Genomic DNA, 25,509 nt, shown 5'->3' with positions numbered 1-25,509 from the left:
CCCTTGTTGCTTTTCTATATTGTGTTTTCATTATTATGGGTTAACCTTAGAAGCCTAAAGTTAACGTCTTCTCACGTTGGGTTCCAAAGCCAATTATTAGGTCCAAGTCACCCAGGGCCGGCCCAAGACATAATGCTGCCTGGGGCGAAGTTTAAAATGCCCCCCCCCCTATTATCTACCCTTCCTCTGCCGCCTCCCCCCCATTATCTACCCTTCCTCTCCCTCCCTGAGGCAGTCCTGCAGCGAGTCTCCCTGCTCGGTCTCGGTGCCCGCTTGTAATGCTGAGCGCCGGAAATGACGTCATCTTCCGGTGCTCAGCATTACAAGCCGGCACCGAGACCGAACGAGAGGGCTCGCAGAGGAGAGAAAGGGGCGCCGAGTGGGTACTGACAACATGGTAAGAAAATTAATACGTGTGTAATTATGTTAGTGTAAGTACCTGTAAGTGTGATTGTGTATGTGTGTTAGCGTGAATGTGTATGTTTGTGTTAGTATATGTGGCAATTTGTATGTGAGGTACTGGGAAGGGGGGCACTTGTCTTTACCTGATCCCTGGACCAGAAGGTGCCAGCCCTTCCCTGCCCATAACTCCCAAGTATCTATGTTTGGGAGGGGGAGTCCCCATCAGATATAAAGATGGCCCTGAATGAGTAACATTGTACAATATTTGAACATTTTAACCATTGTTTGCCTTTTTTTCTAGGCTGGTACAGAGGATCATCATTCAGAAACCCCAGTGCCAAGGTAATGTGTAGGATTGTACTAATATACTATTGCTCTAAGATGGTAATTATACATATGTATAGTCTGACCTATGGGAAACCGTATGATTCCATATTATCCCCAATTGTAATTGTTATATCTGTATAAAACATATTGATCATGTTTTTATGTTGCGCTGTATGTGAGAGCCGCCATCTTTGCTGTCACATCCTTGTAAACTTGTGTCTCAAAGAAAGATATTGGTAATAACTTTACAGAGAAACCACACCGCTGCAAGCAGTCTCTAACACTAGTAATGTTCCAGCTTCCTATTTCCAATGCACTCTTTGCTGAAGGATCATGGGAAATGAAGGGATATTTGCATACAATGCAAGGGCATTGACGGGCGTTTTTCAGTGTTAGGTGGTTTCTAATCATAGATGGTTTTACCTCCAACATGACTTCTGCTTTTCAGTGTGTCCTGTCGCACCTTGTACCAGTTACCGACTTAACTTTCCAGTATTTTTTATGTATGTGTCTTTTTAGTCCACACATTCCACATTGTTTGCCCACCAACCCACATTTTCTTTTTATTTAATGTATTCTCTCTTATCCTGACCCACACTGGCAGAGCTGCTGCCCAATGTCACCTCCAAAGCGCTAGAGCATAGCTTGCAGCTGTATCCAGCAGGCGTCACCTATGTTATTCGTCCCCAGTCTTTCCCTGGTTTTATCCCAAGAACACCTTTCACATCACACACCGCCCCACTGCCACCGGTACTTCTTCAGCCACCATATAACTGTGTAACTGTCGACCCATGGCTTGGAGTCAACCTTCCTCCCTTTTTATGGTATTGGCAGATTGACCCTTGCAGTATTTTGCTTGCCTTAAAATACTCCTTTAGTACCACTGAGCCATATGAATCACCATGCCACGCCTGCACCCAGCTGTACATTTGCATAAGTAATTGCCCGCTCGTTAACAGTTCATTAGTGCTGGAGAAATCTGCAGTTCTATAAAAAGGAGTCAGCGAAGAGCCCTATAGAGCAGATTGTGCTCAAGTGTTGCTCGGATACATTGTATCTGCTGCATCAAATAATGTATTAAATTCATGTCTAATGCTCAAGAATAAGTCAACTGGATGAAACATTCAATTAACCCTTACCTGTAATGTGATTAAAAAAATATGTTTTTACACTGCAATATAAAAAGAACACAATAAGCATAGTAGGTCTAATTGATGACCTCTAGTCTGGAAATGAGGGATAACTGTCAGTAGTGGTGTGAAGATTGGATAAGAGCAAAGTTAAGAGATAAAAAAATTGTATCTAATAATGTGTGTGGTTGAGAATAATATGGGATCAAAGAGCATAATAAAGTAAGAATCATATAGAAGGCAAAGAACATAATTTAGCTAGATGACATTGTCTGTACCAAGGACATAGATATGTAATCCCACCAATACAAACAACAAACTAGGAATTATAAATTGGGCCACCATGTGTTGGCATGTAAAGCAGAAGGGAGGCATCATGAACACTAAAAGCCCCCTAAACAATTCAGGACCATGAACAGCCTGATTTTTCATTGTAATCTGTGCTGGATCCTCCTTAGGGCTGCTGGCATCTGTTTGAAGCACATGGGACAGCCCATACCTTACCTCTGCCTATTTTAATATATCATTTTATATATATATATATATATATATATATATATATATATATATATATATATATATATATATATATATATATAGTAATAATAATACAACAATAATTATTGTTTATTGTTCACTACTTGGTGTGTCCACCTCTTTTGTCGGTGACACCTGTAAAGTGATAGTATATATATTACAGACTACATTAGACTGATCAGATGAGTGGACAAGTTAGAAGGTACATTGAGCCTACCACTTTATGTGCTTATCAAGGTGCTAAAATTTCTCTTTGGACATCAGATAATCAGGCTTTATCATTGGAGAGACATCCCAAAAATGTGAATTATCAGTTGGCTTTTCCAGGATTTTGTAGCTTTTTTGGTATACAGGCACTGATTTAACTCCGTAAGCACCAACAACGTTTTTACCCATTAGGTCATTCTCAGGAGCACTTATTCTCGGATGTATGTTTGTTTGTCCGCTATATGCTGCTGATGTATGTTCTTCAGAGTGATTAATGCACTCATTGCCCCGTCTGAGATTATCATCAAGCTATACAGTTTCAGAGGTCACAAAGGTTGGGGTAGGAACTGTGGTTTAAGAATTGTGCAGTAACAAAATAAGAATCCTTTCTAAGTGTGTTAACATTCAATTTTGGCTCATTATTTGTGTATGTATCTGTATTTATTGATGTGTCTGCCATTGTTTTTGTCTGGGAGACAGCAAAATGGTCATCATGTGAGCAAAAATAACCGTGTAAAGTGAAAATTGAACCGTACAAGAAATGGGTGCTGACAAATTGTTTTTGGAGGCAGTGGGGGAAGGGTGGCGTTCAGTGCTAATGTAAAGTCAATATGAATCCTGTGTGGGCAGCTCCGTCAGACCATTACAGCAGCAGATACTGAAGAATGGACACCTACCTGCCAGTCCCATTAACAATAATGTGGGTCATTGTAAGTCCGGTTGTCCCAAGGCTTACTCAGTTTAAGTGACCCAAAACTGGGACATTCATAACCGATTACTTTGGCAGTTAATTAAAAGACTTCAAGATCCTAAGCTGAGCTTTCTGAATTTTCCACACGTTTCTTATAGGGACACTCTAGTCATCATGTGCCACCATATGCACATTAAAGCACATAATAGCTGAGCGTCATCTTTAAATCTCCTCTTCATCCCCTCTATGCATTTTGCACTCTTCCCTGACCCTCAGCTTCTTGGCTTACAGAAGATAAATTCGGCCGAACTCATCTCCTGCATGTACAGTGTTCATGTACGAAGCGTTCACCACCAGCCAGCTCCAGCGCTGGTTCTCGGGAGAGCATTGAGGAGACTAATGAGACCCCCATGCAGAGGTCCTCTTCTTACCTCAGAAAAAAACTGGCATGAAAAGTACTTTAAAAAGGCATTCTTCAGTAGTGCAGCTGTATATGACAATGGAATATCCCTTTAACTTTAATGAACGTCATGGGTTTTGTGACCTCCCTAGAATTCGGGCCTTGGTGAGTCTATGGCAACACCAGGATAAGGCTGTTTATGTAGAATGGAATTAGCATTAACCGCAGCCAAGTTATCTTAAAATTATTCCTCCTCTTTCATGTTTGGATCCTTGGGAACATCTGCATGGATACTTGTGAGGACCCAGCTATCTGTAACACGGGTCCAACTTGGATTGTGAATAAGGCAACAGATCCTTTTGTTAAATTCTCAATTGGTTTATTAGCAGGTACGGCCATCTTTCTTTGAACTTCCCCACCATCCGATTAGCTGGTAACACTTGTAGTTTACTGTAAAGAGGTGGTAAATAAACACCTGCTGTTCCAGTATATGATTTTCAGTACCACGGACAGAAGACAATTGTTCTGTGATATGGAAAACCACATGCAGTGGTTTGAGTCATATACAAGTTTCATAGCATGCTTTAATGCGTTACCGATAAATGTGTAGAGCGTGATTTTAGTACATCTAGGATGTAACAACTTGGAGCCTTTGGGTGACAAGCTAGGTCAAGGTGCATACCAATTAAATTTAGTAATAAAGGGTTTTTAATAGGTAAAGTTGCCCAAAAAAGTAATCAGGAAACTGGTAACAGCAAAATAAATTTTGATGAGTGAGACGAACCAAGAATGAACCTTATTCAAGAAGCACAGAGCTGTATCCTTTGTTTTATATTGTTCTGTACTGTACCTTAGACCCTATGAGTGGCTGTACAGCTGTTTAGTTGAGCATCATGGGATCTGTAGTTCTGTGGCATCCATGCCCAACCCTAATAAAACAACACTGTCACCTATTTGGCATTTATTATAGCATGATAATGCACTGATTCTTTCCCAATAAAATATTTCCATGGATAGATTCCCTTTAAAGTAGAACAGTGTCATCTTAGGGGTTAATAGCCACAGAATTTAGCATTCCTTCCGTATTATTACTCACGTTGATAGCTCCGGGGAAATAATTAGAATTTAGTATGACATTTTCATTTTTAGTCAGTATATTCCCTTCAAGAACGACCTAATTAAATGACTTATGCATTAATTAATTACAAAAACTCTGGCCAGATTTCAGTTGGTGAAAGGCACACTTGGCCACTCATGCTTTAGGCTGTAGTGGATGATGAGGAATCTTCTCCTGCAGATGAAATGTCTATATTCAGTTCGGCTTCTGCAAGGATTATATGCTAGCACAGTCCTACCCTGCCCCTGTCAGTCCATGAGTGGAACACGCAAACAATAGAGGGATATACACATTTCTACACTGCCCCTACTAGCCCAGGATTGGAACTCTAGTTAAGACATTCAGCTAGCCCTCTTAAGGTTCGAGTTAAGACAAGCTGACGAAAGAAGAGTCGCATTTTACTTAGAAATAAATGATATGGGTCAGAAATGACAACACATGGTCACGCGGTGTTTAATGAACTATATATACAGTTTAAAGGATACACAATGTACTAATCAGCATAGTATACTATTGTCTAACGCATATAGCTTCACATAAGGGAGAATTGGATATTTTAGAAAGAATGTCCATAACAAAATATAGAGAGGTTTTTATCAGGGAAGGTACAAAGTGCATCACTACTGATTTAAATATGCTTTTTACAGAGCCATTAAAACTTTTCTTGGATCGTATTCTCACTGGGTTTAGCCCTTTATGTTGTAGAGAGCGAAGGGTTGACTTCTCTGATAAGGTCGCAGATCAGTGAAACCATCTCTCCGCAGAAGTAGTAGAGGTTATTGCACTGAGGGAGTTTTAACAATGAATGGCTAGAAATAAGACTATCCTGAGTATGGGACAAGATCAAGGACTGAGGTTTTTACGGCAGGGAAGACCAGATGGGCCGAATGGTTCTTATCTGTCGTTCTATGTAAAGAAGTGAAGTCGGTGAGGAGAAACTGCAGTTCTCCAGCCAACTGTGTCTTCATTGAGTAAACCGCTGAGTCTGCCATGATGCAACATGAGATCTGACCATGCGATGGTGATGACCTGGTTCAGAATGTGGAGTCATACACAGGCCCTGTGCATGGATGTCCTCAGATAGATACAAGAGGAAAACTTTCCTCCTTAAAGGGGAGATCATGATGAAATCAGGAAGATCTGAATGAAGAAGAGGTGTGAATGGTGGTTCAAGTTTAAAAAAGAAACAGTTTAATTTTGCTTTCATTTTGGCATTGTCCCACCACTATGAAAAATGTTCTGCCAGCACCCATAGGATACCTGATTGTTATGTGTATAGTTGTACAGTACAACGTCATGATGAGCTAATTAGTCAACATTGTCTAGGACTACTTATGAGCTACTCCTTTATTTAAATGTAATAACATGGGAGGACGCAGGGCAAGGCATGGGAACCAAATTGTTACAATTACAGGGGTGAGTAGAGTATGATACTTTGGTCCCATTACATATATGTATGTATAACCATATAGGTCATGTCGGAGACAAGGTTCCAGATGTGTGTGAACTGGGAGGAAGGGACAGATCCTTGTGTAACTGGAAGAGATTAAGCAGAGATTGTGTAATTAGGACTTGAAAACATTTAGAGAGGAATCCTGGAAAATAAAGCGAAGGCGACTGAGGACACTGGCAGGGGGTAAAATGAAGGGAGGGTGCGAAAGCAAGCAGTTGAGATATATAATTAGGGTGGGTGAGATAGTCGGGTATTTAAAGATGCTGTGTGACAGAATCACACACAGAGGTTGGAGAAACACAGTACTGGGAAATTAAAGGGGGGGGTGAGAAAAACAGGATGAAGAGAACAACCAAAAGAAAGTGAAAGAGGGAGGGATAGGGGGTGGAGGGTAAGAAGGGGGAGAGTGTGGGTACCATGGACAATGGTAACATTATTAGCTGTTCATTGCTGCCTCTCTCCTCACATCTCCATAGAAACACTGAAAGGATGCTATTGACCTCTGCACAGAGGGGCAGGTGACCCTCACGTAGGGACCAGTGAATCTGTGGCCTGTCCTATGTGCTTAGCTGTGGCTCCACTGTGACCCCCGACAGTATAAGTATCCTTAGACTGAGGGCCCCATTAACCCCGCGTGGCAGGGTCAGCCTTAGCTTGTGACCACTGCTTTTTGGGGGGATAATGTGATGTCTGGCACAGAATAAGAGAGAGCTCTGTGATCTGTGTGCCAGACGAGTACTAGTTGTCATTGGCTGCTGGGTAGATACTGGTCATTAGCAGCACATATATACGTAATATAGAGTAATACATTATATAAGTAAAATACACATATGCCAAAATGGACGAGTGCGAAAAAACAATCCTAGCCTGAATGTTGTGCAAGAATACAAATCGCCTGATGCTCTCCGAGAGTTCCAGGTAGAGACATGCATATAAGTAAACAAGATATCCCACTTTTTGGATTCCTTAACCACTACATGGGCTTCGTCATTGGGGATACCCTTCATTGGAACTAAGAGGCCTAGCCCAAACTCTGAAAAACAACCTCAGAGCATTATCTTCCTCCACCAAACTTTACAGTAACACTATGCATTCTGGTAGGTAGTGTTGTTCTGGCATTCACCAAACCCAGTTTCGTGCATCAGACTTCCAGATAATGAAGCGTGATTCATCACTCCAGAGAACACATCTCCACTCCTCCAGGGTCTTGTGAAGGTGTATTTTACATCATTGCAGCTGACGCTTGGCATTGCGCATAGTCATCTTTGGCTTGTGTGCAGCTGCTCAGCAATGGAAACCCATTTGTGCTGATGTTGCCTCCATACTAACGCTATGGGGAGCAGATAATTTTTTTATGCGCCACGCGCTTCGGCAGCTGGGGGCCCTGCTCTTTGAGTGTGCAAGGTTTATCACTTTGCAATTGTACCACATACAGAGGCAGATCTAGCAGGGCAGAAATTTCACAAATTGACTTGTGGCAAAGGTATCATTTTATGGCAGTGCCATGTTTAAAGTCACTGAGCCTTATCTATGTGTGAATTGTTGGGCACATTTGATGGGGCTTAAAGTGAGGTTGGAACTGCAACACAAAGAGGCTGCTGGATAGTGTTGTGTGCTAGAGAGGAAGGAGGTGCTGAACAATGTTGTGTGCAAGGTGGGGGATGGAAGAGGTGCTCCTGAACCATGCTATATTGTCTTAATCTTTACTGCAGGAAAAGTGTCATTGACAGTATTATTGCAAAGTTGTTGTTCTTTTTCCTAATTGATCCAAATTTCTTTTACATTCAGGGGATCTTTCCAGTAAACATTATCCATTTGAAAAAGGCTACAGTCAGCAACAGAGGGTGAGTACCTGATGGACCTTAAATGTATGAATGCCCCAGAGCCCATAGATTACATGGATACCAGAGTCATGAAACAGGAGAAAGTATATTTGCCGTACAGGGGACAACTAAAGCATGATTAATTGGTACTGAGCTGGCATTGTAATCAAATTAGTAGTCAAGGAAGTAAACCCTGTGGGAAGTATTTTCATGAATTGTATTTATCTGCATAGCTCCCAGTTCGGTATAAATTATATAAGCATTTGACAAATGCTTCTGGTCAACAGCTGGGAAATGTACTCCTGTATCTGTTGTGCAGAGAGGACCCTGTTCCTCGAACTATGGCAGGGCCAGTAGTTCCTAACTCCAGCTCATATGGTCTTCCTACACATAGTGTGTTGGGATGTGATCTCCTCCAAACTGGCCAGAGAGTTGGAGTTAAAGGCAGACCTATCTGTCATTCATGTGTCCTGTAAATTCCATCCATGTGAATTCAAGGAGGCTTTCTCTGCGAGTCGGGTGGATATGTTTGGTAATCTGTGTGTAGTAACGTAAAAATCGACAGTATTGGAGTTTTGTTTTCAGATCTAAGCTAGTGTTTTGAAAATATTATTTCGCTATACTAGTGTTTCCAAGCAGTTTTGGAGAGCTAATACATCACTGATCTTCAAGCAGGTCCAAGACCTGGAGTAGTTAATGCTCCTGTCTAAAGTTAGTGTCCACTTCCTAGCTATGACAATGACATGCAGCGTTAGGGGAAATGTAACTGTCAACCACCAAGTGGACTGTCCCCACTAAGTGGTGTTTGCCTACTTCTGTTCCTTGACCCCAACCTCTACCTGTAATCACACTCAAGAACTAACACATACACTGTGCAGTAAGAGACCATATCAGTTCAAACATCACATCTCACCGTAGTAATAATTCTTCCACTTTTCAACTTATCAGTAGTTGTTTATTACACTTTACTTGTGAGCTTAGTGGGACTTTAATAAAGTTACAAGAACATAGTATACATTTGTTCAGATAGCCATTGCCGAAAAGGCTTCTGCAAATCAGTATATTTGCATATTATATTCCAAAATGTGTGAAAATTAGTGCCAAATATAAATATAGCAACACTACAAAATATTTTACTTAAGGGACTCAAACATTGTCATATTCACTTCAGCATGATTTTTGTGTTTTAAGTATTAGTTTTGACAAGGTAAGTGATATAGTCACATTCGTACAACAGAAGATGGAGTCCTTAGTTGTAGGCGATGCCTTTCATTTGGTCCACATAGAAAAAGTTCGGCATTGCATAAGCAGTGGTATATTTTTTTGGGGGGATAGCCAAACGACTTACCTCCATGGCCATGCATGGCTAAGCATGAAGCTATCCTGAATCTAAGGAGAGAATTATGGTTTGAGTCTTTACATAAGGAAAAACAAACCGAATTGTTCTTATCTGCTGTAAAATTAAATGTTTCTACGTGTAACCAGGCCAGTAACAATGGAGATCTCTAATGTCTTCAACGTTCCTCAACAAAAGAAATCCTCCTGTAGGTGCCACTGCCCTAGGTCTAGCTAGAATATGTCACTGTGCATAAGCTTTCATAAAAAGTTCATTTAATATTTATTATTAATAGTAAAAATTGATGAATCTGATTACAAATTAGTCTTTAACAGGGTGGGAGACTTTATTAGCTTCTCATTTACAATGTAATCTGGAATGACCTTGTCTAAGGAGGTAAGATAATAACATTAACAACATAAGCAGCCTTCTCTTTTAAATGTTGATGCCTGATGGGACAATATTTAAATACAAAGTAAAGTACCAGCTGCTGGCTGGTCTGTCACAGAAAGAAAGTATGGTTTCATGCAGTTGTATAATAAAAAATGGCTACATATCGGTCACCAAAATAACAGAATATATTAAAAGTGACTTTTGCAAAAGTAAGCAAATGCATATATCATTTTAGACATTACCACGGATACAATGAATTAAATACACTACTCTTGGTATATATACCCCTATTTATTAATTAAATAAAAATTAATATCTCTAATAAGAGATGGGATGTCTCTAAACCTTTTCAGAAATTAAATTAGTTTAATAAGAAATCAATGCTGATTTGAAGTCGTTGTTTGTACATATACTAGGTATTTCTCATATAAATATAATCTTGTGAATATTATATAGAAGCCTGACATTCTATAAAATCTTGAGATAATTCATTGTAGTAAGATATTACTAAGTTTTAGAATATTATTTTCTGTTTTAAAACAACTCTCATTTTTTACATAATATATTGTAATCCAATACACAAACCTTTGCCTTTTGGTAAACAATAGAATGCCAGTGTCTCAATCACCTAATAGGGACCCTCTGGTCTATAAGGATTCAGCATAGTTTGATATTTGATGTCACATAAAATATCACATGATTCTCTGCCATGGAAACCTCCATCTCTGTAGATAAAGTGGGCTTAATGAAACAAAATGAAATAAAACCCATGTTTCTTCAATATCTCTACACTACCACATACAGCACTGCATTTAATGCCCAAAGGATGATTTGGAGAAAAAGGACTTTAAGTCCAGTGATACTTTAAAAAGTTCATGATGCTCCAAGATAACTTCCAGAAAAGGCTCCATAGATATCAAATACATTGAAGAGATTTGCTTTAATTTAGAGACTTCTTTAAAATATCAGCACTATATATACTGTATATATATATATATATTGCACTTTTGAAAGCATGGTAATGCTGTTGTTAATGAGTTAAGTGTTATTGATCCATCAGTCAAAATTGCTGTGCTTTTGACTGTCCATCTTGGAATCATCTCACTTAGATGTTGTCTATTCATGCCTCTTACTCAATTACCTGTATTTTTTTTTGGAACACTTTGAGATTAATGGGCCAAACCATTCCCAGCAACACCAGGCTAATAACTGCAGTTTAGAGCATATGGGCATTTACTTTCAATGACTTTGTAACCATAAAAATCGAAAGAGATAACTTAGAAAGGAGCTGTTATCAATTAGATCATCAGACGGCAGCACCCAGTGGTATACTTATAAGGTGGGTTTCTTCTAATACATATATATATTATTATTATTATTATTGCATAGGGTTATTTAGTGTATCTTTTTAGACATTTCCACGTTTAATTTAATACACTACTCTTGGAATCATATATACCCCTATTTACTAATGAAATAAAAAATAACATCTCTTAAAATAAAAGAGATGGGTTGTCTCTAAACCTTTTCAGAAATTAGGATGTTAACGTCACCTATTTCTACTAGAATGCTACCCATTTAAGAATACATTGTGTTGGCTGTGCGCACAGGAACACCATATAAGCGCCTTCAAGGCCTACCTAGGTAGGTTGTATAAAATAACACCATAAAACAATATAATTGTGTTTAAATAGAACATTGTGTGTATATGTTTTCATTATGGTGTTTGGTGGAATTTTCAAGAGAATAGTGAGCAGGTGACTCACATTCTTTAATTTCTTTAATTTGGGAATTTCTTAGAAGACCCACATAATAAGCATGACTTGGTCAGGAAGATGGTCATCAAGCCGGGTCAAAAATTAAGGAAACAGCACATGTCAGAGTATGAGCAAAACGGATGAGTTACACCAACCAAGGGTAACACAGAAGTGAAAGTCCCGGGCTTAAATAGGGAGAGAGCAAGAGTTCACCCGAGGTCACCACTGGAACGCGCAGTTAGAGGTTTGGCCACACGGTGGGTTATTTTGTTTGCCCCGTCGTCGACCATTCGGTGAAGCTGGCAGACAGGAAGGGGACCCAGCACCCGGACTCGCCACCCGGGAGGGTCTGAAGTCAGCCCGGGGAGCCGCTGGAGGAAGCCTCGCCTCCTGAGGAGCAGCCTGGGCACGGGAAGACGGGGTGAAGAAGAAAGAAAAAAAAAAGAGGCAAGATAAGAAGCTGAGCTGCAGGAAAGGAAACAGTGGTTGGTGGAAAAGGTAGGGAGATAGTAAGAGAAAGTGTGAGAGAATGAATGAGACGGTGAGAGAGCATGAGTGAGTGAGTGAGCTTGTGAGAAAGTATGAATGAGGGTGAGTGATGGATATGAGGTCTGAATAAAGGACAACCTTGATTTTAAGACAAGTGCCCTCTCTAACTAATGTCTTGGTATGTTGAAGGGGACCTACCAAGATATTTTGGAGAATATGATGCTTCCAACTTTGTGGGAACTGTTTGTATGCATGAATAGCCCTCAACCCAACTTTGAGATGAACTGGAATGGAGATCACGAGCCGGCCTTCTCGTCCAACATCAGTGTTCCCACTCAATCTTGTAAATACCTTCCCAAAAGAGTTGAGGCTGTAGTAGCTGCAATGGGGGACCAACTACATATTAATGTCTATGTATTTAGAATGCAATGTCATCAAAGTCCTTGTTGGTTTATTAGGCAGGTATCCCAATACTTTTGTCCATATAGTGTATATATCAGTACAACATAAAAATTACTACTGTCTTTGGTTATTTTTTTACATTCCAGTACTTTTATATTTGTAATAAATCATACTAGGGCTATTAGAGGCGGACATTTACCCAATCTGCTCTTTCTTATACGTCGTAATTCTTTCTGATTTCTGTAAAAGTTTTAGAGCTAGAAATAAAGAAAGAACATGGACTCCAACCGCGTGCAAGTTTGAAAATACTGTTCTCTGCACAGAAAGCAGGCAATGGATGTAACCAAATATTTTAGTAATAGTAATGTTTAGAAATATTGAACCTTTTCACATATGTTAATATAAATAATTTCTGTACTATGCCGGCTGATGCAAAGGTCCGCTTTAATTAAAGTTTGTCGTTTATCTGTCAGAGTGAAGTACAAGGGATGTGCATTCATAACAGGATTGTAGAAATGGCTTATTCCTTTATAAACTGTGGGCTTGAAAAGATTATCTCGCTCGCTCTGCTGTAGTTAAACACGATTTGGGGGTACAGAATTTGGACAGTCCAGAAATCTGTTGGTTGTGAGGACCGTGATATTACATGCACCATCAACTTCATTTCGCATTGGTGTTACAAAAGCTTCAGCTTCTGGTTAGGAAAATGTCAGTTTTGTTTCTAATGATATGCATTTGCCCAAATAGACGGAGTTTCAGCAATCCCCATCTAGGTACCAGTAATACTGTAATTAGATTTCCATGGCTTGAAAAAAATGTGGCATGTATAGACACATCTCTGCCCCCTGGTGGTTGCCCTAGAAATGTGTTGGTCTAATATTAAAAATGATATAGTCACATAAGCTTGCAAGTCAAACTTTAGATGGAAGAGACCTCTGACAGCATAAGCTATGTAATGGTCATGTCTGCTGGCGCCTGGCTACTAAATAACCAAAAACAAATACATAAAACGTAACCCTTAAGCATGTTACGTTTTAGTACTGCTTATATTAGGATCATTGAAATGCCCACTGCTCTGGACAGATCCCACTGACGTCACCTTTTCCTTTTATTGAATCATTTCCTGGCATTCCACATTAGATTGATTTTTTTTTTTTTTATTGTTTATACATGTGAATAATTTATCAGATTTTCACGGAAATGTTCTTTGACTGGAAAAAAATACGGTCTAGAAAGTATTGTTTAAAAACAAATAATAGATTCTTAAGTATAGTTACATATGAACTAGTTAAAAATAGGAACAAGGTCAGGGCTTTTTAGAGCAAGGTAATGTCTGAGTTGTGATTCCGGACTAGCAGCACCAAGCTGGCTGTAAGAGATCACCAGAGGATCCCCAAAAAGTAACACAGACAGTCGCAGGAGAGGGTCAGCCATGAAATTGAGACTGATTGTGTTCAAATATAATGGAAGGAGGGGGCAGCAAAGTCTAGACAGAGGGTCTGAAAAAGCATGAATGCAAGTCTGTTTAAGTACAGCAAATGAACATGTTATCTAATGGAGAAAGATTTTTTTAAAAAGTAGAAACTACTCTAGCCTAGGTATGATCTTGGACTGGAATCCCTTCAATCCTCAGATATTGCAAGTCAACAACAATCTTGGTCTCACAAGCTACCAATCTATTTGGCTTCTTTCGATGACCCTCAAAAAAACTAAAGTATTGCTTTGTTACCTCTTTTGCATTCCATAATCTAAATGTTTTTTTTATTTAAAATTAAAGTGTATCTTGAGAGCTGTTACAGGGGTGCGTATAGTGAATAATTGGTGGCCCCTAAATTTCTTGGTCATCTCGTATACCATAAGATAATAATGAAAACAAATGTGTGCTTATATACAATCTAGATTCCAAACAGGTTTATTATCATTATGCACGGTAAGTTTTAGATACATATGAAGAAAGATTATGAAGATACCAATATTACATTATCACAAGAAGACTTGGGTTCTTTTGTTCTTCTTGAATTATCCACCATCTCTGCCAATGTGGTTAAAATGAACAATTAGCACCTGTTTTCTATGGAGGCTACAAACTGAAGCTTCCCCCAGTTGGTCAATGAAGAATGGTCATGGTATATGGGTTATAAGAGTAACATAGTAACATAGTAACATAGTTCATAAGGTTGAAAAAAGACCAAAGTCCATCAAGTTCAACCTATATACATATTGTGTCCCTACTGTGTTGATCCAGAGGAAGGCAAAAAACCCTTATGAAGCAGATGCCAATTGCCCCATACCAGGGGGAAAATTCCTTCCCGACTCCAAATATGGCAATCAGAATAAATCCCTGGATCAACGTTCTGTCCCTATTAATCTAATATCCATAACTTGTAATATTATTGCTTTCAAGAAACACATCCAGGCTCCTTTTGAACTCTTTTATTGAGTTTACCATCACCACTTCCTCTGGCAGAGAGTTCCATAATCTCACCGCTCTTACTGTAAAGAACCCCCGTCTGTGCTGGTGTAGAAACCTTCTTTCATCCAGCCGTAGAGGATGTCCCCTTGTTATAGATACAGTCCTGGGTATAAATAGGTCCTGGGAGTGATCTCTGTACTGTCCCCTTATATATTTATACATAGTTATTAAGTCCCCCCTAAGCCGTCTTTTTTCCAAACTAAATAACCCCAATTCTGATAATCTTTCTGGGTACTGTAGTCCTCCCATTCCCCTTATTACTCTGGTTGCCCGTCTTTGAACCCTCTCCAGCTCCACTATATCTTTCTTGTATACTGGTGCCCAGTACTGTACACAGTATTCCATGTGTGGTCTGACTAGTGACTTGTACAGGGGTAGAATTATTTCCTTGTCGTGGGCATCTATGCCCCTTTTGATGCACCCCATGATTTTATTTGCCTTAGCAGCAGCTGCCTGACACTGGTCGCTACAGGTAAATTTACTGTTAACTAAAACTCCTAAGTCCTTTTCCATGTCAGTCGTCCCCAGTGTTTTCCCATTTAATACATATTCCCAGCCTGGATTTTTCTTCCCCATGTGCATAACCTTACATTTATCTGTGTTGAACCTCATCTGCCACATCCCAGCCCAAGCCTCCAACCTATGCAGATCCATTTGTAATCGTGCGCTGTCCTCTATTGTGTTAACCACGTTACAGAGCTTAGTATCGTCTGCAAAGATTGATACTTTACTATGCAATCCCTCTACAAGGTCATTAATAAATATATTAAAAAGAATAGGACCCAAAACTGACCCCTGTGGTACCCCACTAGCAACAGTCACCCACTCAGAGTATGTACCATTAATAACCACCCTCTGTTTCCTATCACTGAGCCAGTTACTTACCCACATACACACATTCTCCCCCAGCCCAAGCATTCTCATTTTATGTACGAGCCTTTTATGTGGCACCGTATCAAATGCTTTGGAAAAATCAAGATATACGACATCCAGCGATTCACCCCGATCCAGTCTTGAGCTCACCTCCTCATAAAAGCTGATCAGGTTAGTTTGACAGGACCGATCCCTTGTAAACCCATGCTGATATGGAGTCATACACTTATTTTCATTGAGATACTCCAAAATAGCATCTCTTAGGAAACCCTCAAACAGTTTACACACAACAGAAGTTAAACTAACAGGCCTATAATTCCCCGGGTCACTTTTTGTCCCCTTTTTGAATATTGGCACAACATTTGCTATGCGCCAGTCCTGGGGAACAGACCCTGTCACTATAGAGTCCTTGAATATTAGAAATAGGGGTCTGTCTATTACATTACTTAACTCCCTTAGAACGCGGGGGTGAATGCCATCTGGACCTGGTGATTTGTCTATTTTGATTTTTTTTAGGCGGCACTGCACTTCTTCCTGGGTTAGACAGGCGACATGTACTGGGGCATTTATCTCATCCTGCTGTATATTACCTGGCATTTCATTTTCCTCTGTGAATACAGCAGAGAAGAATATATTTAATAGATTAGCTTTTTCCTGATCCCCGTCTATAACTTCTCCCTCATTACTTTTTAAGGGGCCAACGCTTTCATTGTTAACCTTTTTACTATTTATATAGTTAAAGAACATTTTGGGGTTTGTTTTACTCTCTTTGGCAATGAGTCTTTCTGTCTCCAATTTTGCTGCTTTTATCTGATTTTTACATATTTTATTTTTTTCCCGATAGCTTTTTAGTGCTTCCTCACTGCCTTCCTGTTTTAGTAGCTTAAATGCCTTTTTTTTGCCATTTATTGCCCCCTTTACATTTTTATTTATCCACATTGGTTTTCTCTTGTTCCTGACTCTTTTATTCCCATACGGTATGTACCTTTCACAGTGAGAATTTAAGATATTCTTAAAAATCTCCCATTGAGCGTCTGTACTCTTGTTTTTGAGGACATTTTCCCAATTTACAGTGTTAAGGGCTTCTCTTAGTTGATCAAACTTTGCCCTCCTAAAGTGCATAGTTCTTGTGGCTCCTCTAAGAGTTCCCTTATTGAAGGACAAGTTATAATGTATCATATTGTGATCACTATTTCCTAGATGTCCCCTGACCTGCACATTAGTTACTCTGTCAGGTCTGTTGGTTAATATTAAGTCCAGTAGGGCGCCCCCTCTGGTCGGGTCCTGTACCATTTGGGACAGATAATTATCCTTACTTATAGTCAGAAACCGGTTTCCTTTATGAGATTCACAGGTCTCGGTTTCCCAGTTTATGTCGGGATAGTTAAAGTCCCCCATAATAACCACCTCATTGTGATTAGCTGCCTTGTTTATTTGCTTTAATAATTGATCTTCTGCTGCTTCCATTATATTTGGTGGCTTATAGCAAACCCCGATCAGTATTTTATTATTTTTCTTTCCATATATTTCTACCCATAATGACTCCACATTATCATTTCCCTCACATATATTCTCCCGCAGTGTGGCCTTTAGGCTGGACTTTACATAAAGGCAAACTCCTCCCCCTTTTCGTTTTTTCCGATCCTTCCTGAATAGACTATACCCCTGTATGTTAACCGCCCAGTCATAGCTATCATCCAACCATGTCTCTGTTATACCCACTATGTCATAATTTTCTTCAGACATTATTAACTCCAGTTCGTCAGTTTTATTGGTCAGACTTCTGGCATTAGTAAGCATACAATTTAGAGGTGTATGGTTTTTTTCCCTATGAAGCCTATCCCTATTAACTATTCTAACCCCTCCCTCTGCTCCACCCCCAGGTACATTTATAAGCCCCAGCTCTCTATCTACACTATCTTCCCCTTCTATATTGTAGTTTCCCTCCCCCCCTTTCCCTAGTTTAAACACTCCTCCACCCTTCTGACCATCTTCTCCCCAAGCACAGCTGCACCCTCCCCATTGAGGTGCAGCCCGTCCCTACCGTAGAGCCTGTATCCGACAGAGAAGTCGGCCCAGTTCTCCATGAACCCAAACCCCTCCTTCCTACACCAGCTTCTGAGCCACTTGTTTAGCTCCCTAATCTCCCGCTGCCTCTCTGGTGTGGCACGTGGTACAGGTAATATTTCAGAAAATACTACCTTGGAGGTCCTTGCCTTAAGCTTGCTACCTAAGTCCCTGAAATCATTTTTAAGGACACTCCGCCTCCCTCTCACTTTGTCATTGGTGCCAATGTGCACCATGACTGCTGGGTCTTCTCCAGCCCCCCCCAGTAATCTGTCAACCCGATCCGCGATGTGCCGAACTCGAGCGCCAGGCAGACAACACACTGTTCGGCGATCCCGGTCTTTGTGACAGATCGCCCTGTCTGTCCCCCTAATAATTGAGTCCCCCACTACCAGCACCTGTCTGGCCTGCCCTGCGCTCCTCCTTCCCTCCTTACTGGAGCAGACACCCCTCTGGTGGTCAGAGGCAGTGACTTGCTGCAGTACTGCTAACTCTGAACTAACATCCCCCTCATCTGCCAACCGGGCAAACTTGTTGGGGTGTGCTAGATCAGGACTAGCCTCCCTGGCGCTTTTCCCCCTACCCCGCCTTCTAACTGTAACCCAGCTAGCTGCCTGACTGTCCTGTACCTCCATCCCACTATCCTCCCCCACCTCTACCTGCGAGAGAGCTTGCTCAGTGAGCAGCAGACTCCTCTCCAAGTTGTCAATAGATCTCAGTGTTGCCAGTTGCTCCTCTAGACTCAGGATTTGTGCTTCCAAATGAGCAACCCGCACACATCTCGCACAGCAATATGCACCCTCGAAGCGCTGCTCAAGGATTGCATACATTGAGCAAGATGTACACCTGACCGCATTGTCAAACATGGAGGACATCTTGGCAATGGGGATAGCTCCAATAACTGGCAAAAACAGACAGTAAGGCGCAAAATATATATAAATATATTATATGCAATCACAAGGATTTATACTTTACCCTCCTTCTTGCTTTTTAACTCCTTCTTTGCTTGTAACTCCTCACTTAGAGATGTCACTTAGGAGATTCACCCCAGCTCAGGATTCGCTTGTGTGTCCAAGCTAAATGCAACTGCAAAAGCCAAGCAGAACTCACAGTATAAGCAGCTAAAGTTCACTCAATTATAAAAAGGAGAGGGTTCTGCCAAAGCTGTCATCGAAAATAAATAGAAAGAAATGCTCGGTAGAAAAAAAAACCTACTTTACCAAAGAAGACTTACTAATTATTGCAAAAGAATGATGCCAGAAGGATTCTGAATTCGTCACCAAGTCAAGAGAAGCCATTCAGACTAAAATGTGGTCCTTCACTCTGTGGCAAAAAGAATAATTTGGTCGAAAAGTTGCATGAATTTGTCTCGTAGTGACAGGGTTGTGGCAGTGGTCGACTTTGGAGATATCAACACTGGCCTCTTGAAGGTAAGATCCGCCCAGACGTCCATAGTTTTAATCTTTGCCTAAAAATGTCTTTCCTATTTTATTCGTAGTGTACACGTATTACGTATATCTAGACGTCTTTATCACTCCTATTCAATTTGTTAATACAACCGACCTACAGCTAAACGATTTATTGTATTGCAACTAACATTCAGTGCGTGGAGGTGATGCAATTATTTAATTAATGCTTTTGTCTAAATTAATATGCTCTTGCACAATTTTAGGTAAATGCATGGGCGTAGGAACCTAGCAATCACACTCCTATCATGCCAAGTCAGCCAGTACATGCTGAAACCTAGCTAGCTGCCCCCCTTGTGTATTGATGCTGCCAGCAGTATGGGGTCTGCACATCACTTACAGCCACCCTTTACCAGCATGTACTGGCTGACTTGGCATGATAGGAGTGTGATTGCTAACAGCAATCACAGTCCCATCATGCCTAGGTTACAGCATTTACTGGTTGGATGTGTAAGTGCTGTAACCTAGGCATGATGGGACTGTGATTGCTGTTAGCAATCACACTCCTATCATGCCAAGTCAGCCAGTACATGCTGGTAAAGGGTGGCTGTAAGTGATGTGCAGACCCCATACTGCTGGCAGCATCAATACACAAGGGGGGCAGCTAGCTATGTTTCAGCATGTACTGGCTGACTTGGCATGATAGGAGTGTGATTGCTAACAGCAATCACAGTCCCATCTTGCCTAGGTTCCAGCACATTCACATCCAACCAGTAAATGTTGTAACCTAGGCATGATGGGACTGTGATTGCTGTTAGCAATCACACTCCTATCATGCCAAGTCAGCCAGTACATGCTGGTACACGGTGGCTGTAAGTGATGTGCAGACCCCATACTGCTGGCAGCATCTATACACAAGGGGGGCAGCTAGCTATGTTTCAGCATGTACTGGCTGACTTGGCATGATAGGAGTGTGATTGCTAACAGCAATCACAGTCCCATCTTGCCTAGGTTCCAGCACCTTCACATCCAACCAGTAAATGCTGTAACCTAGGCATGATGGGACTGTGATTGCTGTTAGCAATCACACTCCTATCATGCCAAGTCAGCCAGTACATGCTGGTACACGGTGGCTGTAAGTGATGTGCAGACCCCATACTGCTGGCAGCATCAATACACAAGGGGGGCAGCTAGCTATGTTTCAGCATGTACTGGCTGACTTGGCATGATAGGAGTGTGATTGCTAACATCAATCACAGTCCAATCATGCCTAGGTTCCAGCACTTACACATCCATTCTATCACACACACACTCATTCATTCACAGATTCATTCCCTCAATCACGCATACTCATTGAAACACCCTCCCCACCCCCTTACCTGCACTGCAGCTCCTCGATGCCGCTCACAGTCTCCAGCAGAGGGCACGGCCTCCCTCTGCGTTCTCTGGTACTGCACAGAGGATGTGATGTAATGTCACGTGAACTCTGCTGGGTTCCGGTTCCTCTGTGCAGTACAGAAGACCCTCCCACAGGTAAGTAGCAGGGCTCGAGGTGCGGACCGCGTAAGATCGGTTGCCCTGGCCCTGGGGGGGATTTCTGAATTATCGGTCCCCCCCGCATTAGTTACTGGGGGGGATCTATCCCCCCCGTCCCCCCCGGTTCCTACGCCCATGGGTAAATGTATGTATTTTTAAAGACATTAATAGCCTTTTTAGCTATTCAAATTATTTTATGTAAATAACATTTGAACTAAGATGTGTCATTATGTTTACTGGCAACTTGTTGAATGCTTCAGTGATGGTGGGTAACAAATTCAGCCACCTTCTCTCATCTCCTAACATAAATTGGTTACGATGACCCATTTTCAATATATAACTCTTTTTATTTTTTTATTTTTTTGTTACTATTCCTCTCTATTCATTTTTAGTCTCTTTTCTTTGGCAGGTGTACCTTCCCAGACAAAATACAACAAAAGAATACATGTTCTGTTACGGATATGTTCTACATAACTACTCACAGTGGACCAAAGCAATGATGAAATGGTCCAACACCAATCTAAACTCTTGTGAACAGAACAACAACCAAGCACATAGTGTTCAGTTTCTAGTACCCACACACAAAAGCATCCTGGAAATGAAAGTGTCATGCTCTTTAAACATCACATTTGCCTCTAGCACTGCTTATATTGTAAAATGTTTTCAAAGGCAGTGCTTTAATTTGATCCATACCTTATTTTGCCGATGCCCAGTTCCTTCTGTATCCAGCTGACTATCCATGGTCTGTTTGATTTTTCTTTATGCCTCACCTTTTGATATTACTTTGTATCAGGTGGTTCTACACCAAGCCGCACAAATCAGGAATCTCTGTCCATTGATACTCCATGCTTCAGCGTGACACATGCAAATACTCCGGAGTTGAGGAAACACTATGTATGTAGTGGCCATCTCCATGTTTTTGGCATGTCCAGAATTCACAACACTTTCAGACTGACTAAACGTTACAATCCTCATTCATTCTTTAACTTTTGAGGGTCCAAACCCTGACCAGAAAAAATGCCATTAATAACATAACATTTATGCCATTTATAATGTCTTTTTAACTTGCCCTTCTAATCACATGACAGAAGGAAAGAGAGAAGTGATGCATCAAAATGTTTTGTTGCCATAGAAGCAGAAAAAATGGCTTCGCATTCCTGTGTCGTTTTGTTATTCGTATACTTAGTTTTAGCCAGAACAGCACCTTCAAATGGTTCTGTTTCATACAGAATGATGTTCAAGGAGGAAATCTAACACAATTTTGGACAGCAGCAGGGAGTAACTAGTTACTATCGTTGTACCATGTGGTTAAGAAACTAGTGACATCTCCTGCAATTCTTTTTCAATCACATTTTTATCTATTTTCTCATGTGGCTGCTACAACCAAGGGCATTGTCAAACCCTTTGTAGAATATAGGTCTCTATGCTAAGCTTCTACCCCATCCTTTGCCTCTTTCAACCTCAAAAGACTCAAGGAATGAGTTTGCTTTTTGGTCGTCATCAAATATGCAGAATCCTAACTCTTAATTTGAAAGTAATGTGCTTGATTATTTTGCTAAACTCATTATTTGTTATGCTTGTAAATTAGGGAACTAATTTTCACAGCTAAGTGACATTGATTATACTTTTATTTTTATGTTAACTAATCATATTACAATTTATAGTGTTGTATGTTATGTCATTTAGTATGTTTCCAAGAGAGGTGTTCAAATATGGTTCTCCTGTATTACCGTATTTGCTCGATTATAAGACGAGGTTTTTTTCAGAGCAAATGCTCTGAAAAATACCCCTCGTCTTCTAATCGGGGTCGTCTTCTAATCAGACCTCAAATAGAGTCTGATTAGGAGACTAAGATCCAGATCCCCCGCACCGCTGCAGGGGACCTGGATCCTCCTGTCTCACCCCCCCCCCCCCATCATACACACACTTACCGGTGCTTCCTGCTGTATTGCCGGGGCAGCGGGTTGACGTCTACGCGATCCGCGTAGACAACGTCCGCTGCAGCCGGAAGGAGGTGTGGCTAGCAGCGGGGGTTGTCTGCGTCCGTCGCGCAAACCTTCCCCGACTGTCAGAGATCAGAGTTCCCCGCACCGGTGCGGGGAACTCTGATCTCTGACAGCCGGGGAAAGTATACGCGACGGACGGATACAAACCCCCGCTGCCAACTCCACCTCCTTCCGGCTGCAGCAGAAGGCGACGTCAACCCGCTGCCCCGGCTGGAAGCACCGGTAAGAGAGGGCTGAGAGGGGAGGGGAGAGTGTGTGTGTGTGTGTGTGTGTTAGTTAAATGGGGGTATAGGGTGTGTGTGTGTGTGTGTGTGTGTGTGTGTGTTAAATGGGGGCATAGGGCATTTCTGGAGTGGCGTTAAGGGGGCATTTAATAGAGCACTCTGCCTCCTGAAATGCCTTATACACCTATATGCCACTCTGCCCCATAATATGCATTTTAACCCCCTAAATGCCAGAGTGGCATATAGGGGTATAAGGCATTTCTGGAGGCAGAGTGCTCTATACAATGCCTTTTAACTCCCTTAATGCCACTCTGCCTCCTGAAATGCCTTATACCTCCCTATATGCCACTCTGCCCCATAATATGCATTTTAACCCCCTAAATGCCAGAATGGGATATAGGGGTATAAGGCATTTCTGGAGGCAGAGTGGCATATAGGGGTATAAGGCATTTCTGGAGGCAGAGTGGCACATAGGGGGTCAAAAGGCATACCATGGGGCACAGTGGCATATAGAGGGTTAAAAGGCATATCATGGGCCACAGTGCCATATTGGAGTGGCAAGCCTGGGGGCAGATGTGCGTAACTGGGGGACAGGTTGGACAATACAAGAAATAAAAACAAAAAAAATATTTTTCTCAATCATAGCTTTTATTAAAAAAAATAGTTTACATGAATTAACATTTACTGGTAAAACTTTTTTCCTTTAGGGTCGTCTTATATTCAGGCTTTTTCTTTTTTTCCTAAGTTAATATTCAGATTTTGGGGGGTCGTCTTATAATCAGGGTCGTCTTATAATCGAGCAAATACGGTACTATGTGACCCAATAATTACCTTTAACGGTCTGAAATTCAGGTGTGTGTAGGGAGGATGGCATTGGTGTCCTATTTTAAAAGGGCTTTGTAAGAAGGGTATAGATAATGGACTGGAGAAATTTGGTGAAGCTTGGTCTAAACAGGCAGAACATAGGTGGGAGCGGATGGCGATACAGTTGAGCTCATCCCCATCTGTCTTCCACAACCTTACAAAAACATGGAGCATAATATACATGCTTTGTCTTTGAGGAATCCAGATATGGACCCCCTTGGTCATGTCGCCCATGAAATATCGGTTACATTTCGCTGATCAGACCTAAAGAGACCAAACCATATGTGGAACGTATACGCCATATTACTTCTCTGTATGACTCAAGAGGTGTCAGAGGGACTGCAGAGCAAGTAATACCCATACCTGGGAACTCTCAAGTTATGAACTCTTTCCAAGATGTACATCACCGACCTTCATCCTGAATGACAAAATGAGTTATAAAGAAGGGTTGAGTGGTAGAGACCACATAGATTGTTATATGAGTAACTTTTCATGTAATCAATACAAGGAGATCCATGAAGATTCAGAAACCTTTAAGTGGTGAGTTATATTATTATGTGAATGGCATCATATACATATACACTATATGAACAAACGTATTTGGACAACCCTCCTAATTATTGAGTTTAGGTGTTTCAGCCACACTCATTCCTACCAGGTGTATAAAATCAATCACATAGGCAGCCATGTGGGGCTGCCAGGTGCGTAATCCCGTTGCACATTGAAATCACCAGTCCTCTGAAATATCCCTCACTATAGAGTTGCAAACTGCCTCTGGAGGCAACATCCGCACAAGCTCTTTGCATCGGTAGCATCATGAATCGGGTTTCCATGGCCAAGCAGCTACACACAAGCAGAAGCTTACTATGCACAATGCCAAACGTCGGCTGGAGTTGTCTAATGCACAACGCAACTGGACTATGGGGCAGTGGAAACCTGTTCTCCGGAGTGATGTTTCCCACGTCACTGTCTGGAAGTCTGATGGACAAATCTGGGTTTGGTGAATGCCAGAAGATTGCTACCTACCGGAATGCATAGTGCCTACTGTAGTAGTAGTAGTTTGTGGGGCTGCTTTTAAGGGTGTGAGCTAGACCCCTTAGTTCCAGCGAAGGGTAATGTTAATGCTACAGACATTTGAAAAAAAGATGTGCTTCCAACTTTGTGGCACCAGATTAGGGAAGGCCCTTTTCTGTTCCAGCATGTCTGTCCGCTGTGGACAATGCAAGGTCCATTAAGACATGGTTTGACGAGTTTGGTGTGGAGGAACACTGAGTGACCTTCACAGAGAGCTTGCCTGGAAGTCTTGTGGACAAATCTATGCTTGGTGGATGCTAGAAGAACGCTACCTAACGGAATGCATAGTACCTTAGGAGTGGATATGAGAGGTCTTGAAAGTTTACAGGTCTAAATCTGCTTAGTTAGCCAATAAAGGTATCACCCTGACTCTAGTTGTCTCATGTATATCTATCATTAAAACGGTATCAACCCTCACCTTTTGTATATATATCCTTAGCGCAGCCATAATAACATTCAATTTTTCCAAGATTTTGTTCACTTATTGTTAAGAACCATTACAAATAACGTTGGGATTGTACA

General features: G+C 41.2%; 1 protein-coding gene across 1 annotated transcript in view; it reads left to right on the top strand.

Moving 5' to 3' along the window:
• Positions 1-25,509, top strand: part of LOC149285406 (dedicator of cytokinesis protein 3-like) — a 121,810-nt gene that overhangs the window by 25,198 nt on the left and 71,103 nt on the right. The window contains exons 3-4 of the mRNA XM_089495353.1: positions 704-744; positions 8,053-8,108. Of these exons, the coding sequence (XP_089351479.1) occupies positions 704-744; positions 8,053-8,108 (97 nt within the window). The remainder of the gene's footprint in view (positions 1-703; positions 745-8,052; positions 8,109-25,509) is intronic.

This window comes from Sceloporus occidentalis, unplaced genomic scaffold (assembly GCF_023333645.1).
Source record: "Sceloporus occidentalis isolate IW3139 unplaced genomic scaffold, rSceOcc1.0.p SCAF_79, whole genome shotgun sequence".
Classification (NCBI taxonomy): Eukaryota; Metazoa; Chordata; class Lepidosauria; order Squamata; family Phrynosomatidae; genus Sceloporus; species Sceloporus occidentalis.
The sequence above is the reverse complement of the archived record's forward strand: the minus strand, read 5'-3'. Positions and strand labels throughout refer to the sequence as shown.